Below are 17,895 nucleotides of genomic sequence, written 5' to 3' on the forward strand. Positions count from 1 at the left end.
AGATATGTGAGTGGGTTTGTTCACATTATTACATTGCAAATCCACATTGTAATTAAAAACAACAACAACAGTAGAACACGGACTCTTCTAAAACTGTAACTGTAAAAAGAAGACTTAATCCTACCTCTGGATGACAACCGCTGCTCTTATTGCTATCAACTTCTGTACACTTGCAGCTTTTTTAAAAAACATCTTTAAAAGCAGCATTTACTCCAGTCATCCCCCTTCCCTCCAAAAAAAAATTGCTCAGAAAAACACCTGGCTTTGGAAATGAGGCATAAAGAAACTGCCAGAGGTGTCCCTCCCTCTTCAGTCAGTAAGTAGATGCCTGAACCTTCAACAGTGCTGAGAGTTTCTATATTATTTCCTCAGGAAGCACCATTACAATCAATTAGAAAACCAGAATCAGAAAAAGGTTACCTCTTGTCTGACATATTAGCACATAACCCACCCCAGGCACATGTATAATTACATTCTTTGTTTACAATTTACAATTGAATGAAAACCAGCAACTATCTGTTAATTTACAAATAAACCTAAGTTGAGAATTATAGAAAGAATGTAAGTTCTTACATTTTTTCCTGATCTTAACATTAATGTACTCCGTGTGGTCTGTTTCACCAATATCATCTAATGTGGCAACACAACTTGGTACGACCTGAAGTAATTCCATTATTTTTGAATTCTACAAGTTGAAAGGGAAAAGGTAACAGCTATTTTTAAAAAGTTTCTTAGCAGGTTGCTTATTTCAATCTATATACATCAATATATAGGTGTGGCTGGGCAGGAGAGCTTGGAAGCGTCTATAGACAAAACAGACGTAAAGCCGAGTGGTAAAGAGCAGCCCTGCTATCTAACTGCTCTGTGCAGCGTGGATGACAGTAACAGGGCCTGTTAAGGTATGGGTATTGTGAGGCCTGAGTGAGTTATAGCAAATAAAATACTTAAAACAGGGCTTTTATTGAGTGCTAAGGCACACAGTAAGTTCTCAAAGTCATTCGTAAGCATCATCATTTGAGAAAGTACTAAATTGCAAGTTTAAAATATTTCAATTCTGTTAAGAAATGTCACTGAAAATTGAAAATTAATATAATAAGCCTATGAATAAGTTGGACTTAGGGTGACCTTAACATGTCAAATGTGTCATTTCAACCTTATATGTCCCAAGTAGAAAATCGGATAAAAACAGGAACAGAGAAGAGCTACTTTCTTCACTGCAAACTTCTACAGCACTAGAGCATGATAAATTAGTAATCACAATTCTCTTTACAGAACTTGAGAAGCATTAAATCCACAAACTAAACAAATGTTCTCCCTCTTGCTGCCAAGGCATCAGATGTATTCACACTACAGGGATGGTGAAACCAAACAATGTCTTCACTTGCTAATTCCTATGAGACCGAACTCCCATCCCTCAAGTACTCGAGTGGTGTGTGAAAGGGGTGTCAGGCCAGGGCGCCTTCACTCAGGCCTTTGAGAGCTACCCCAACGGAATGAGTCCTGGCGCCCTGAGCAGGCCACCCCGGATTAGGTGGCCAAGGACCAGATTCCTGGCCACCCTGCCAACTCGGCCCAGTGCAGAAAATTCAGACCTGACTTAGGCACCAGGAATCAAAGGGAGCTGCAAGGGAGCCCTCTCCTCTCACCTGTTCTGCACAGTCTATGGCTTTGCACTGCCTCTTGTTCAAGACATGAACTGATGCCCCGTGAAGCAGAAGCAGCTCGACCACAAAGACGTGCTTCTCTATCACAGCCTCGTGCAGCGCCGTGTTGCCCTTATTGTTGGAAACATTGACAGCGGCCCCATGCTGGAAAGAAACACCACAATCACGAGAGATCCCCAGCAGCGTGAAGGGCAGGATCTCACTGTGGGTGAGAGGTGGTCACTAGAAAATGCCTTCAACATTTTTTCAAGTCTGAAAATTTTTAGAATAAAATGTTGGGGGTAGAAGAAATACTGGGAAAAATGATGTACAAATACTTTCCTTACCACATTTATCATCATAGAAAAAATAAAACTTATCTAAATGTACAGAGCAGAAATGGTTAGAAAACAAACTAGGGTACATCCACAGTTATGTGACCATTAAAAATCAAGATTTTAATAAACACTTTTCTGTGTTAAATGAAAAAAAGCAAGACAGAAAACAATACTGATCTAAACTATACACATTTTTTAAAAGTCCACTAAAATAAGCTCTGAGTAGGCGGGTTCTGGGCAAGATGTTTTTTTCCCCTGCTTTATTATATTTTTCTCTTCTACAATTAACACGTATAACCTTTATCACAAGAAGAAAAAGAATAGCAGTGACCTAGAAGGTAACAATGCAATGCTCCTGTCCATGCTAAATGAGGCAAGAGCCACACCTTCACCAAAAGCGCGTCTGAGACTCGTCCCTCTGCATCCCTGACTCGGCACAGACCCTGAGACCGTTTCAGGCAGAAGTGTGGGGGCAAAGCTCCTCCCCCCAGAGAACTGTGACTGATGGGAGGCCTGCTGGCAGCCAAGGCGACAATGGCCGAGGTGACTCTCCTAGAGTAATCCAGAGCACATAGCAGCGCGACCTGCAGCAGGGCATGGAATGCCCCGCACTTCTCCCAGGCAGCGCCTGCGCTCTGAGGAGCCCTACCTGGAGCAGCAGAGCAGCAATTTCATGGTGGCCGCTGGAACAGGCGTAGATGAGGGGAGTATTCCCACTTAGATCCTTTTTGTTGGGTTTTGCATTAAAATCTAATAGATACTTCACCACCTAGCCCAGAGAAGAAAAATGTGTAGCCTTAATTAAAATGTGCAGGGAAAAATCCTCTAATTTGATATTCTTTAGACTTTTCCCCTAATTTTATTTAGAAGGCTCCTCAGATACACATCTCACCCTCGAGAGAAAAGAGACCAACTCAAGGGGGGTAACATTAGCTGGGGACCTACCATGAGTGGGCAGTGCACTAGGCAATGGATTTCGTATGTGGTCTTTTTGTCCACTCTTAGGAGAGAAGGAATTATTACTCCAATTTTACAGATTAGGAAACTTATGCTGGAAGCACTATGCCAGGTGCTATGGGAGAAATGAAACACCTGAAATACGGTCCCTGTCTTTTAAAAGCTTGCAGGAAAATTGGAAAAGGAAAAGGAAAAATAAAAAAAAGAGAGATAATTTTCAAAAAATAAAACAGGACTTTAAACAAGGCAGTGAACAAGCAAAAAAAAAAAAAAAGTCAAGTCTTCCCACAGGTGCCCCTTCGACCCCTCCTAGAGGGTGGTACTAAACTGGCACGAGCAAGGGCTATGGGAATGTACAGATGGTCAGGGGACCGTGGGTGGAGCCCTCGATGGCCAGCACCCAGCACCAGGGACAGCTGTTGCTGGGGTCAGAGCCGGAGCACCAGCCTCGAAGCCACCTAGACTAGCTGGGGATGGAGAAGAGCCCCATAGAGCTGTGTGCCTCTGCCAAGTGGTTCTGCCATGTATGATCCGGATAATGGGAAGGAAATTGACCAGACCTCCAAGCTAGCCACCAAACCCACGGTTCTACAGTACTCCCGCTAAGTGATATTTTAACCAAAACCAAGCACCCGACTACACTCTGCCCAGGAGACAAAACCCGTACCTGGAAGTGGCCCTTCTGGCAAGCCAGGTGCAGCGGGACGGCTTGGTTTGCGTTTCTGGCCCCTGCACTGGCGCCGTGCTTCAGTAGGAGAGGAATGAGGTCGGCTCGACCGTGCAGCGCAGCAACATGTAGTGGGGAGGAGCCATCCTGGCTGGTCACGTTCACTCCAAGCCCACTGGCTGGGATCTTGGCCAGCCTCTAGGAAGTGCAGAAGATGGCAAGGGAAATGTCCTTACTGTTTAAGCACATCAGGCTGAGGGCACCGAAGCCATCTGAACCCCATATCCCTTGTGCAGAACATGGGACCACAACTGGATCGAGAATCAGATTACCCACTGGTGAATTCTTACAGCTTTAGGAGGAAGGTATGATATGGCAGAAGATTGACTTCCTTGATCAACATTTAGAATTCCATTTTTAATAAAGCAAGTCCCCTAAAATGATATCCTATTATGCTAACTGAATGGGGAAAGGGAAGACTGTTCAACCAACGGTGCTGGAACAAGTGGGCATCTATATATTTTTTAAATGGCACATCAACTCATCCCACACTAAATACATTAATCAAAATGCATCAGTGACCTAATCAAAAAAGGTATAACTATGAAACTTCTAGAAGGAAATATAATATTGGAGTAAACACATGTTTCTTAGAAAACATACAAAAGCACAAACCACAAAGGCAAAAACTGATAAACTGGACTTAATGAAAATTTAAAATGTCTGCTCTTTGAAAGACACAGTTAAGAAAATGAAAAAAGCAGCCATAAAATCAGAGAAGTATTTCAATATGTTTTTAAAACCAAACTGAAACTCTTTTACAACTCAGTAATAAGATAGTCACATTTAAAAAAAAAAAAAAGATTTAAACAGACTTGTCAGAAAAGACGGACAGGTAGATTGTACATAAGCACATAAAAAGATGCTCAACATCACTGTGATCAGAGAAATGAAAATCAAAACCAGAAATGGCCATACCAAAGGGACAGAAAACAGATGAATGGTTGCCAAGTGCTGGGGAATTAGGAGAAGGGATTTAATACAAAGGGGTAGGCAGGAATATTTTTGAGTAATGGAGGTATTTTTCTATCTTGACTGTGGTGGTGGTTACATGACTATGCAATTGTCAAAACTCATCAAACTGGGCACCAAATTAAAAGGTAAATTTATATATTTTTAGAGAAGTGTGGATTTACAGAAAAATCATGCATAAAATACAGGATTCCCATATACTACTGTATTATTAACACCTTGCATTGGTGTGGTATATTTGTTACAATTGATGAAAGTACATTTTTATACTTGTACTATTTTTTTTTTTTAAGATTTTATTTATTTCTCTCCCCTTCCACCCCCCCCCAGCCCCCGCCCCCGCCCCAGTTGTCTGTTCTCTGTGTCCATTTGCTGCGTGTTCTTCTTTTGATCCACTTCTGTTGTTGTCAGCAGCACGGGAATCTGTGTTTCTTTTTGTTGCATCATCTTGTTGTATCAGCTCTCCATGTGTGTGGCACCATTCCTGGGCAGGCTGCACTTTATTTCGCACTAGGTGGCTCTCCTTACGGGGCACACTCCTTGTGCGTGCGGCTCCCCTATACGGGGACACCCCTGCGTGGCACGGCACTCCTTGCACGCATCAGCACTGTGCGTGGGTCAGTTCCACACGGATCAAGGAGGCCCGGGGTTTGAACCGCAGACCTCCCATGTGGTAGACGGACACCCTATCCACTGACTGGGCCGAGTCCGCTTCCCTGCATGATTTAACTTAGAGTTCACTGTGCTCTAGAGTTCCTTATATTTTTCCTTTTCTTTTTAAAATTTTTATTCTAGTAACGTATATACAGCCTAATATTTCCCCTAAAAGGTGAATTTTACTGCAAGTATTATATTTCAAAAAAAACACAAACCCACAAAAACAAAAAACAAATAAAGAAGAAAGAAAAACACACAATGAAATAACACTGCACAATAACTGGAATGGCTAAAATTTGAAAGTCAAAATTCCAAGTGGTGACAAGGATATGGAACAAGTAAAACTCTCATATGCTGCTGGTGGGAACATAAAATGGTACAAACACTTTGAAAAACTAGCAGTTTCTGTATAAAGCTAAATCAATACTTAGTGTATAAACAAGGAGTTACATCCTTGGTATTTACCCAAGAAAATGTACTCATACAAAGACTTGTACACAAATGATCACAGTAGCTTTGTCCACAAAGCCAAAAACTGGAAACTAACTCAAAGGTCCAGTAATATGTGAATGAATGATGTGTCTACACTATGAAAAACTAGTCAGCAATAAAATGCACAAGCTACTGATGTAAACAGAGATCTTCAAAACATGCTGAGTGAAAGCCAGAAACAAAAGAATATGTACTGGATTATTCCATTTACATAAAATTCTAGAAAATGTAAACTAATCTATAATGACAGAAAGCTGATCACTGGTTGCCCAGGAGAGGGGCTGGAAGGAGGCATGGACAACAGTGGTTTACACATCTGTCAAAACTAACCAAAACAGGAACAGAAGTGGCTCAAATGGTTGAGTGCCTGCTTCCCACATGGGAGGTTCCAGGTTTGGTTCCCGATGCCTCCTAAAAACAAAACAAAACAAAAAAACAGACAGCAAGCAAACAAATGAAAAAACCAACTTAGGGGAGCTGATGTGGCTCAGTGGTCCCAGGTTCAATACCCAGCCCCAGGACCTAAAACAAAAAACAAAACGAAAAAAAACCACAAAAAACACAAGCACAGTTGACAGTGTGTTAATTATACATCAATAAACTTATTTTAAAAAACTAATCTCTAGACACACCACTGGGCCTGAAGAGAATGGGCTGAGTGTGGGGGAGTGCTCATTTAATTGGGATAAATGGCCAAGAAGCATTTAGTTTTTGTGTCTTTTCAAGAAATTATAAAAATGTAAAAGTTAGGTGCTTTAAAGAGATCAGGGAGCATAAGACTTTATCCAATAAATTCAACAGATATTTTAATATGTAATTTAATTTTTTGTTACAACCAGTGAATGGTGAGGTAGACAAGTAAAGAGAGTAGGAATCAACAAAAAGATCAAAAACAGATGCACAGGAACCATCTCTAGCCGAGCAGTCACTGACTTGCCTTGGGGGCCTCTGCTACTTCACAGCATGCTCCTCTGAGACATCATTTGCCTTTGGCATCTCTATTTTCCTAGCAGCCCACCTAGGGATAAGCATTTTTTGGACTACAGGCATCCACCAGCACTGGGACAGAACAAGAGTTGCACATTCCCAATGTAAATATTACTCTTGCAGCTGAAAGGCTACATGTGAATGCAAAACGTAGTCAATTTCCATACCCTTGGATTAGAGTAAGCCATGGTGAACCTTTTTAAACTAAGGTACTACCAGAGTATATTAAGTTACAAGACTACTAATAAAAGTTGTTCACAATTCCTATAATTAATAGATTTTAATAAATATACTGATTTGAATAAAAAATAAATAAAATGTTTTATTTTAAAAATAATGTGGTAACATCTTGCAATACAAAGAAAGCCCGTGTTTTGTATTGTCAAATTAATTCTTAGTGTGGTATATGCCCATCTCTAATTAGCTAACAAATTAGTTATACTTTTACCTATTATTATTACAATTATTAACCGCCACATGAAATATCCCCCAATTTTTAGATTAGAAAACTGAGGCATGGAGATATAATTTGCCCAAGGTTCCAGAGCTAACAAGTGGTAAGGATGGAATGTAACCCAGACAAACAGTTCAGCTCCAGGCAAGTGTCCCCCATTGTGGAACACTAGGAAATTTTTCTATAGATAATGGGTCAGAGATTACTAATCTGTATAGTATGGTGCCATTTTGGTAAAAAAAGTGGATAAACAGATTAGATTAAAATTTTTAAATTATGCATATTTAATAGCCTAATATATAATATATAATAAATTTGTACATAGAAGAACATTTTTGTTTGTCTCTAGAAAACATCTATACATACATATGCCAGTTAACATGTATGTATAGTGTTTGTAAACAAACACTTTCTTCTTCAAGAAAGAGTCACCTGGAGTGACTTCCCAACCTGCAGTGCTTGGGGCAGCTCTGAGCACCTCAGAAATGGCCATCACAGACCACTGAGCGGATGCAGAAGACTGTCAGTGCCAGTACATCAGAGTAATGCCCTTATGACCAAAAATAAGTATCTAAAAAACCATTACCTTCATCACCCACTTCTATCATTAAATTTGGGCTCCAGCTATTTCCTATCATCAAATCAGAAGAACTTAAAAACAATGTATAAAAAGAATTATATGCCCTGACCAAATCTCACACCTTGTATAAAATTAACTAAAATGGATCACAGACTTAACTGTATAACGTACAGCTATAAAACTTTTAGTAGTAAGAAACATATGAGATATCTTCAGAATCTAGGGCTAGGCAGAGTCCTTAGACCTATACCAAAAGCACAATCCATCAAAGGAAAAACTGATAAAATGGACTTCATCAAAATTTTGAACTTCTGCTCCTAGAAAGCCCATATGAGGAGGATGAAAAGAAAGCCACAGACTGAAAGAAAATATTTGCAATAATACTTGTTGGAAAAGTCTAAGAACTAGTATCTAGAATATATAAAGAACTCTCAAAACTCAAAAGTAAAGAAACAAATCAGAAAATGGAAAAAGATGAACAGATATTTCACTGAAGAGTATATACAAAGAAGCATGTGAAAAGATAATATCATGCAATTAGGGAATTGCAAATTGAAACAAAGAGATAGCACTATACAACTATTAGAATGGCTTTTTTTTTTTTTTAATCACAATACCAAATGCTCAGAAGTATGTGGAGCAAGAGGAACTTTTACACATTGGTGATGGAAATGCAAAATGGTATGGCCACTTTGGAAGGCAGTGTGGCACTTGCTTACAAAGCTAAACATAATCTTAGTTAACATATTCCAGCAATCATGCTCGTGGGTATTTATCCAAATGAGATGAAAACCTATGTCCACACAAATACATGCACACAATTATTTACAGCAGCTATATCCATAATTCATAATTGCCCAAAACTGGAAGCTATTAAGATATCCTTCAAAGGTAAGTGACTAAACAAACTGTGGTACATACATACAATGGAATATTATTCAGCAATAAAAAGAAATGCACTATCAAGCTACACACAAACACACACACACAAACATGGAGAAACCTGAAGCACAGATTGCAAAGTGAAAGAAACCAGTCTAGGGGGGAGGAGGCAAGATGGCGGCTGAGTGAACTTCCCGGTTACTAGCTCCTGGAGGGAATCGGCTGGGAGGCTTCGGAGACTCTTTGGGACCGGGCTGTTTCGGGACTTTTCCTGGTCCCAAGGTGTTTGGACATCGATTTGGAGGGAAGGTAACAGAGAGGATCCATCTGTGAAATATACACTGAGATCCCAGCTACGTGTGGGGGATTCCCTCCTTGGGTAGGCAGAGCCAAGGCAGCTAGCACCGGGCCGAGCCCCGGCGGGCGGCGGCCAGGGAAGCCGAGCCCAGCCGGGCCCAGCCGAGCCCAGCCGAGCTGCGGCGGGCGAGGGAGCCGAGCCCAGACGAGCTTGGCCGAGCCCAGCCGCGCCGCGCCAGGCGGGAGAGCCGAGCCGAGCTGCGCCGCGGCGGGCGGGAAAGCCGAGCCCAGCCGAGCCGCGACGGGCAGGGGAGCCGAGCCCAGCCGAGCCTAGCCAAGCCCAGCCGAGCCGCGGAGGGCGGGGGACCGGAGCCCAGCTGAGCCCAGCCGAGCCCAGCCGAGCCTGGCAGCGGGGTTTCTGTTCTTTGTTTTTTGTTTTTTTTTTGTTTTTTTTAAATTTTATTTTATTTTTTGTTGTTGTTTTTTAATCCTCTCTTTCCTGTCCCCATTATTCTTCTTATACTATTTTATCTTACAGTACAATAGGTCCTACAGGAAATACCTCACATTTGCTGGGTTTCCTCACCCTCCACTGCCTCATTTCTCTGTGAATAGATTTAACCTATCTACACTATCCCCTTTCCCCTACAACTTGATATCCTCCACCATCTTCTATCTCTCCTATATTCCATCTCCCTTTCTTTGATCCACAAACTGTCTAACTCTTAATTTCTAATACCTTTGTTTAGTTTTCCATCTGGTATTCGTCCCTGAAACTATTACCTTTCTTTTCTCTTTCCCTCTCTCACGAAAACAATAGCCTCTTAGTACGTACCACATTCCTCCCATATTCAGTCGTCTACCTCATTATAGGTACTTTCCTACTACTATAACTCTACACAATTTACATGATCTAACCTCCATCCTCCCAGAACTCATATTGTTGCTTTGTTAACATATATCACCAATACTACTTCACACTTTTTCCTCCCTTACACAATTGCCTTTCCCCAGCACTAATACTTTCCTTTAAAGTGAGCTTAACTAGCAATAAGAAATTGGAATAAGAAGAACAAAGTGACAAAGAGAAGATATAACACTTACGCAAAAACAACAGCTAATTAATCTTCAAGACTAGACAAAGAAGCTAAGGAACTGATTAAACCCATCAAGAAAAAATGTTGAAAAGACAGCAACAAAAATCTACAAACCAAACCAGTAATCAGGAAAACATGGCTGAATCCAATCAGGAAGGGGGGCAGGACTTCGCACAAGCAATGAAAGATCTCAGAACATTTATCACCGACAAATTTGATGAAGTAATGAAAGAGGTTAACAGCATGAAGACAACAATTGGAGGGGAAATTGCAGACATGCGCAAAAAAATAACAGATATGATGGAAATGAACACCACAATTCAAGAAATAAAAAATACACTTGTAGCAAATATCAGCAGACTAGAAGAGGCAGAGCAGAGAATTAGTGATGTGGAAGACAGTGCATTGGAAATCAAACAGATAGTAGAAGTGGTCAATAAAAAGGTAGGAAAAATCCAGATAGGACTTAGGGACCTGAATGATAACGCAAAACGCTCAAACATACGTATTATAGGCATTCCAGAAGGAGAAGAGAAGGGAAAGGGGTCAGAAGGACTGTTGCAGGAAATAATGAATGAAAACTTCCCAAATCTACTGAAAGAGACAGATGTACAAATCCAAGAAGCACAGCGCACTCCACTGGTCATAAACCCCAACAGGTCCACCCCAAGACATATACTTGTCAAATTATCCAATGCTCAAGACAAAGAAAAAATTCTAAAAGCAGCAAGAGAAAAGAAAACCATCACATACAAGGGAAACTCCATAAGATTAAGTGCTGATTTCTCATCTGAAACGATGGAGGCAAGAAGACAGTGGTATGATATAGTCAAGGTACTAAAGGAAAAAAATTTCCAACCAAGAATACTCTATCCAGCTAAACTAGCATTCAAAAATGATGCAGAGTTCAAAATATTCACAGATAAACAGAAACTGAAAGAGTATATCAACAAGAAACCTCCCCTTCAAGAAATTCTTAAGGGAGTTCTGTAGGAAGAAAGGAAAAAACAGGACAGTCAGAGATGGAGGAGAGTGTAAAAGCAACAAGAAAGACAAAGATAGAAGGGGAAAATAAAATAATACAAACAAAATATAACAAACACAAATCCAACCAAAATATGGCTACCATAAATAACTCTCTACACATAATAACACTGAATGTCAACGGACTAAACTCACCTATCAAAAGATTCAGACTGGGACACTGGATAAGGAAATACGACCCATCTATATGCTGCCTACAAGAGACACATCTTAGACCCAGAGACTCACGGAGGTTGAAAGTGAATGGCTGGAAAACAATCATACAAGCAAACAACAACCAAAAAAAGGCAGGAGTAGCTATATTAATATCAGACAAAATAGACTTTAAATGCGAAACAATTGTGAGAGACAAAGAAGGATACTATATTTTAGTGAAAGGGACAATCTGTCAAGAAGATTGAACAATCATAAATATTTATGCTCCTAACAAGGGCGCCTCTAAATATGTGAGGCAAACGCTGGAAAAACTAAGTGAAAGAATAGATGCATCTACAATTATAGTGGGGGATTTTAATACACCACTATCAACTCTGGACAGAACATCTCAAAAGAGAATCACTAAAGAAACAAAACATTTGAACAGTATATTAGAAGAGCTGGATCTAATAGACATATATAGATCATTACACCCAAACACAGCAGGATATACGTTTTTCTCAAGCGCACATGGAACATTCTCCAAGACTGACCATATGCTAGGCCACAAAGAAAGGCTTAATGAATTCAGAAAGATCGAAATCATACAAAACAATATCTCTGACCACAGTGGAGTGAAGCTGGAAATTTGCAAGGGACAGAGACCCAGACTCCACACGACAATTTGGAAATTAAACAGCACACTCTTAGAAAAACAGTGGGTCAAAGAGGAAATCTCAAAAGAAATCAATGACTACCTTGAAACAAATGATAATGATAACACAACATACCAAAATTTATGGGATGCAGCAAAAGCGGTACTGAGAGGGAAATTTATAGCCATAAATTCATATATCAAAAAAGAAGAGCAAAAATTGGAGAACTAACTGCACTTTTGACGGAATTAGAAAAACAACAACAAAGTAACCCAACAGGAAGAAGAAGGAAGGAAATAACAAAGATAAGAGCAGAACTAAATGAAATAGAAAATAAGAAAGCACTTGAAAAAATAAACAAGACCAAGAGCTGGTTTTTTGAGAAGATCAACAAAATTGACAAACCTTTAGCGAGACTAACAAAGAAAAAAAGAGAAAAGATGCAAATACACAAAAAAAGAAATGAGAAAGGTGATATCACCACTGACCCCACAGAAATAAAGACTATCATAAGAGGATACTTTGAAAAACTATATTCCAACAAAAATGACAATTTAGAGGAAATGGACAAATTCCTAGAAACTCATAAGCAGCCCATACTGACGAAAGAAGAAATTGATGATCTTAACAAACCAATCACAAGCAAAGAGATAGAATCAGTCATTAAAAATCTCCCAACTAAGAAGAGCCCAGGGCCAGACGGCTTCACAGGTGAATTCTACAAAACATTCCGGAAAGAACTAACACCAATCCTGTTGAAACTATTCCAAAAAATCGAAACAGAAGGAACACTGCCTAATTCCTTCTATGATGCCAACATTACCCTAGTACCAAAGCCAAACAAAGACACCACAAGAAAGGAAAATTGCAGACCAATTTCTCTAATGAACCTAGACGCAAAAATACTTAACAAAATACTTGCTAATTGTATTCAACAACACATTAAACGAATTATACACCATGACCAAGTGGGATTTATTCCAGGTATGCAAGGATGGTTCAACATAAGAAAATCAATCAATGTAGTAGACCATATAAACAGATTGAGAGAAAAAAACCACATGATTATATCTATAGATGCAGAAAAGGCATTTGACAAAATACAGCACCCCTTCCTGATAAAAACACTCCAAAAGATCAGAATACAAGGAAACTTTCTGAACATGATAAAGAGTATATATGAAAAACCGAAAGCCAACATTGTTTACAATGGCAAAATCCTGAAATCCTTCCCTCTAAATTCAGGAACAAGACAAGGATGCCCATTGTCTCCGCTCCTATTTAACATTGTCTTGGAAGTACTTGTTCGAGCACTGAGACAAGAACCAGATATAAAAGGCATTCAGATTGGAAGGGAAGAAGTCAAAATTTCATTATTTGCAGATGACATGATCCTATATATAGAAAACCCTGAGAGATCTACAACAAAGCTCCTAGAACTCATAAATGAGTTTAGCAAAGTCGCAGGTTATAAGATCAATGCGCAAAATTCAGTAGCATTTCTGTACACCAATAATGAGCAAGATCAGGAGGAAATCAAGAAACAAATACCATTCACAATAGTAAATAAAAAAATCAAATACTTAGGAATAAATTTAAAGAGGTAAAAAACTTATACATCGAGAACTATACAAGATTGTTCAAGGAAATCAAAGAAGACCTAAATAAATGGAAGAATATTCCCTGTTCATGGATAGGAAGACGGAATATTATTAAGATGTCTATCCTACCAAAACTGATCTACACATTCAATGCAATCCCAATAAAAATCAACACAGCATTCTTTAAGGAACTAGAAAAACTAACTATGAAATTTATTTGGAATAGAAAGAGACCCCGAATAGACAAAGACATATTGAAAAAGAAAAACGAAATAGGAGGAATCACACTTCCTGACTTCAAAACATACTACAAAGCTACAGTAGTGAAAACAGCATGGTACTGGCATAAGGAGAGACACACAGACCAATGGAATCGAATTGAAAGTTCAGATATAGAACCTCATGTATATAGCCATATAATATTCGATAAAGCCACCAAACCCTCTCAACTGGGAGAGAATGGCCTATTCAACAAATGGTGCCTGGAGAACTGGATAGCCATATGTAGAAGAATGAAAGAGGATTACCATCTCACACCTTATACAAATTTCAACTCAAGATGGATCAAAGACCTAAATATAAGAGCCAAGACCATAAAGACCTTAGAAAGCAGTGTAGGGAAACATCTACAGGACCTTGTAATAGGAAATGGCTTCATGAATATCACACCAAAAGCACGAGCAGCGAAAGAACAAATAGATAAATGGGACTACCTCAGAATTAAAGCCTTCTGCACCTCAAAGGAGTTTGTCAAGAAAGTAAAAAGGTAACCCACACAATGGGAGAAAATATTTGGCAACCATATATCTGATAAGAGACTTATAACTTGCATATATAAAGAACTCATATATCTTGAAAACAAAAAGATAAACAACCCATTTAAAAAATGGGAAAAAGACTTAAACAGACACTTCTCCAAAGAAGAAATACAAATGGCTAAAAAGCACATGAAAAAATGCTCCAAATCTCTAGCTATCAGGGAAATGCAAATCAAAACCACAATGAGATACCATCTTATTCCCATAAGATTGGCAGCCATGAAAAAAACAGTAGAATACAAATGCTGGAGAGGATGTGAAGAAAGGGGAACACTCATCCATTGCTGGTGGGAATGCAGAAGGATCCAACCATTCTGGAGGACAGTTTGGCGGTTTCTCAAAAAATTATCCATAGATTTGCCATAAGACCCAGCAATACCACTGCTGGGTATATACCCATCAGATCTGAAAACAAGGACACAAACCGATATATGTACACCAATGTTCATAGCAGCATTGTTCACCATCGCCAAAAGTTGGAATCAATCCAAAAGTCCATCAACAGATGAGTGGATCAAGAAAATGTGGTATATACACACAATGGAATACTACTCAGCTGTAAGAACCAATACACTACAATCGCACGTGATAACATGGATGAACCTTGAGAATCTTATGTTGAGTGAAGCAACCCAGGCATTGAAGGACAAATACTATATGACCTCAATGATATGAAATAAGTTAACTGCCTCAGAGAGCTAGAGTCTGGAAAAGTGGCTTACAGGAAATCGGGGGGTGGAGGAAGGATGTGAGTTAATGTCTGCAGGGGTGGAATCTGTGATGAGCTGGCGCTAAGTATGAGCACAAAGAAGGGACAAAATGGGGGCAAGGGGTTACCTTCGGGTGGGGTTTTCTGGGTTTGAGGGGGGCTGGGGATGGGAAGAGGGGTAATATTGTCCAAGAAATAGGTGGGAGGGAGGGGCAACATATGAATATGGGAGAGTGTCAGAAGTTCGTTGAGAACTAAATGTTGAGTAAAACTTATCAAAGTATAAGTAGGAGGGTTACCTGGTTAGGACGCTCAGGGGGTATGGTCTGATGCGTGACGGACTCCGGAGGGAATAGCTGAAGGCTCATTTTGCCAAGGTGGGTTCTACCATTGGGTGGGGTGGACCCATATCCTGGGGAAGACTAATGCCGTCGAATAGAGAGAACTGTATCTCTCGTGAGAAAGGACGGCTCCCAGGGTATTAGATTGGCAGGCGTTGTGGGCCCTAAGGGGAGGGGAAAATGGATGTGGAATGGATGGAACAAAGGTAAATAAGGGGGCAAAAGAGGAGTTATGTGAGAGTACACGAGGATGAATATAAAACAGCTAATATTACACCAAAAACATATAGGGGACAACAGACTAATAATGAAAACCATAAGACAAAACATAGGATAACTAACAAATTTAGAAAACTGTACAGCCTAAAATATGGACCACATAGTAAGCACAAATGTCACCTTGTTTGAAAACTATAGTGTTGGAATCTGTACATCAGTTTCAGGAAATATGATATGAATAAGTTAAAAGATTATTGCTGTGCAAGGGAAAAGGTTTTATGGTGGATCTGGGGAAATACTGTATATTGTATATATGAATTTCAGTGATCTAAGACTCTTCTGAAGCTGACATTATGTTGGGATTCACTTTACAGGAAGTTTTGGATCACAGAGTGGTTCAACAATGGCAGCGTAGGAATACTGATATGGGATATTATTGACAGGATATATATGGTTGACAGGGAGTTATACAGGGCATATGCCCAGGGTATATGGTAATGTCTATATATACTCATAGTGGAAACAAAAACAACAGCTGGGGGGTACTGGGCTCCTGGCCGGGGGGTCACTGTTGTGGGCCCTGGGAGAGCAGCGGCAATCCTCCAGGTGCAACGGCAAGAACCAGGAAGGAAGGAGGGCCCAACAGTGGGCTCTTGATACTAATGGCTACACTTTTGAGCCTATGCACCTGCAATAAGAACAAGGCCTAGAGTAGCATTGTGCCTGGGGGTTTCCTCCTGACAGCCTGCATGTTACTCAAATGTGGCCACTCTCACAGCCAAACTCAGCGTGTAGATGCGATGCATTCCCCCCAGTGTGGGACATGACACCCGGGGATGAGCCTCCCTGGCACCGAGGGATCACTACCACATACCAGCTGAAGAAGCAACTAGAAAATGACCTTGAATTAAAGATTCAATGCGGAACAGCAGAATATACCTGTCTACATATAATAACATGACTTCAGGAAGCTGTTTGACCTACTGTAAGGGGGAAATGGAAAGGAGAAATGAGATAAGGCTGTGAGTCTCTAAAAAAGAGTCTGGAGGTTGTCAGAAGGAACACCCCTATGTACAACTGAACAGAGTCTAAGAGACAGATAAGGTAGATACAACCCCAGGTATTGGTTCTTTTGAGGGATAAAGAGACCCACGGGTTCTATGGTCATGGCAGAAGGGGTTCACTGCCATGACAGATAGCCCTTCTTTGGACCTGGTGTTTCTGCGTGATGGAATTGGACTCAGAGGGGATCTCTTTTCACAAGACTTGCATGCTACTTTATTGGAATTGTAGTTGGTGCTGGGTTTAAGATATATGTAGGGGATTTGAATCTCTGGACTGATAATATGACACCCAGGCCCAGAGCCTCAACAGACTTCAGCTCCTACACTTTGATTTATTGGACTTACTCCACTCAGCTAACATGGAGTTGAAGAAGGTCAACCACCACAACATGGAGCCTAGAGTGTCTACAACTGGAAGCGGGAGGAGTGCATCCAGTACCCATATGGAATCTAAGCCCTCACTTGACATAGATGTGCAATGGACACAACCAATCCAATGTCCACAGAGAAAATGTGGAATGGGTGTGGGAACGGTAGCCATGGTGGCTGCTGGGTGTGGGGAACGGGAGGAAGAGATGAGATGTGGAGGCGTTTTCGGGACGTGGAGTTGTCCTGGATAGTGCTTCACGGACAATTATGGGACATTATAGATCCCCCCAGGGCCCACTGGATGGAACGTGAGAGAGTCTGGGCTATGATGTGGACCATTGACTATGGGGTGCAGTGATGCTCAGAGATGAACTTACCAGGTGCAATGGATGTGTCATGATGATGGGAGAGAGTGTTGCTGTGGGGGGAGTGGGGGGCGGGGGCGGTGGGGTTGAACGGGACCTCATATTTTTCATAATGTAATTTAAAAAAAAATAATAATAATTAAAAATAAAAATAAAAAAAAATTAAAAAAATAAAAAATAAAAATAAAAATAAAAAATAAAATAAAAAAGAAACCAGTCTAAAAACACTACATACTTGGGAAGCAGACATGGCTCAACAGGTAGAGCTTCCACCTACCATATAGGAGGTCCAGGGTTCAATACCCAGGGCCTCCTGGCCTGTGTGGTGAGCTGGCCAATGTGGAATGCTGCCACACACAAGGGGTATCACCCCAGGGCTGCCGCCTGCATAAAAAGTGGCCCCCTTTCAAGGAGAGCAGCCCCACACAGGAAGACAGACCACACAGGAGTTGTGCAGCCCATACAGAGAGCTGATACAGCAAGATTACACA

The 17,895-nt window shown here is 40.5% G+C and overlaps 1 protein-coding gene across 4 annotated transcripts in view; it reads right to left on the bottom strand.

The window, feature by feature from the left end:
- The window catches only part of ANKRD27 (ankyrin repeat domain 27), a 76,746-nt gene that overhangs the window by 3,014 nt on the left and 55,837 nt on the right, over nt 1-17,895 (bottom strand). For all 4 annotated transcript variants that reach the window (XM_058280113.2, XM_058280111.2, XM_058280112.2 and 1 more), the window contains 4 exons: nt 3,606-3,803; nt 2,631-2,750; nt 1,647-1,808; nt 574-685 (listed from right to left, as the gene is read on the bottom strand). In XM_058280113.2, coding sequence (XP_058136096.1) covers nt 574-685; nt 1,647-1,808; nt 2,631-2,750; nt 3,606-3,803 — 592 coding nt within the window. The remainder of the gene's footprint in view (nt 1-573; nt 686-1,646; nt 1,809-2,630; nt 2,751-3,605; nt 3,804-17,895) is intronic.

This window comes from Dasypus novemcinctus, chromosome 18, assembly GCF_030445035.2.
Source record: "Dasypus novemcinctus isolate mDasNov1 chromosome 18, mDasNov1.1.hap2, whole genome shotgun sequence".
Lineage (NCBI taxonomy): Eukaryota > Metazoa > Chordata > Mammalia > Cingulata > Dasypodidae > Dasypus > Dasypus novemcinctus.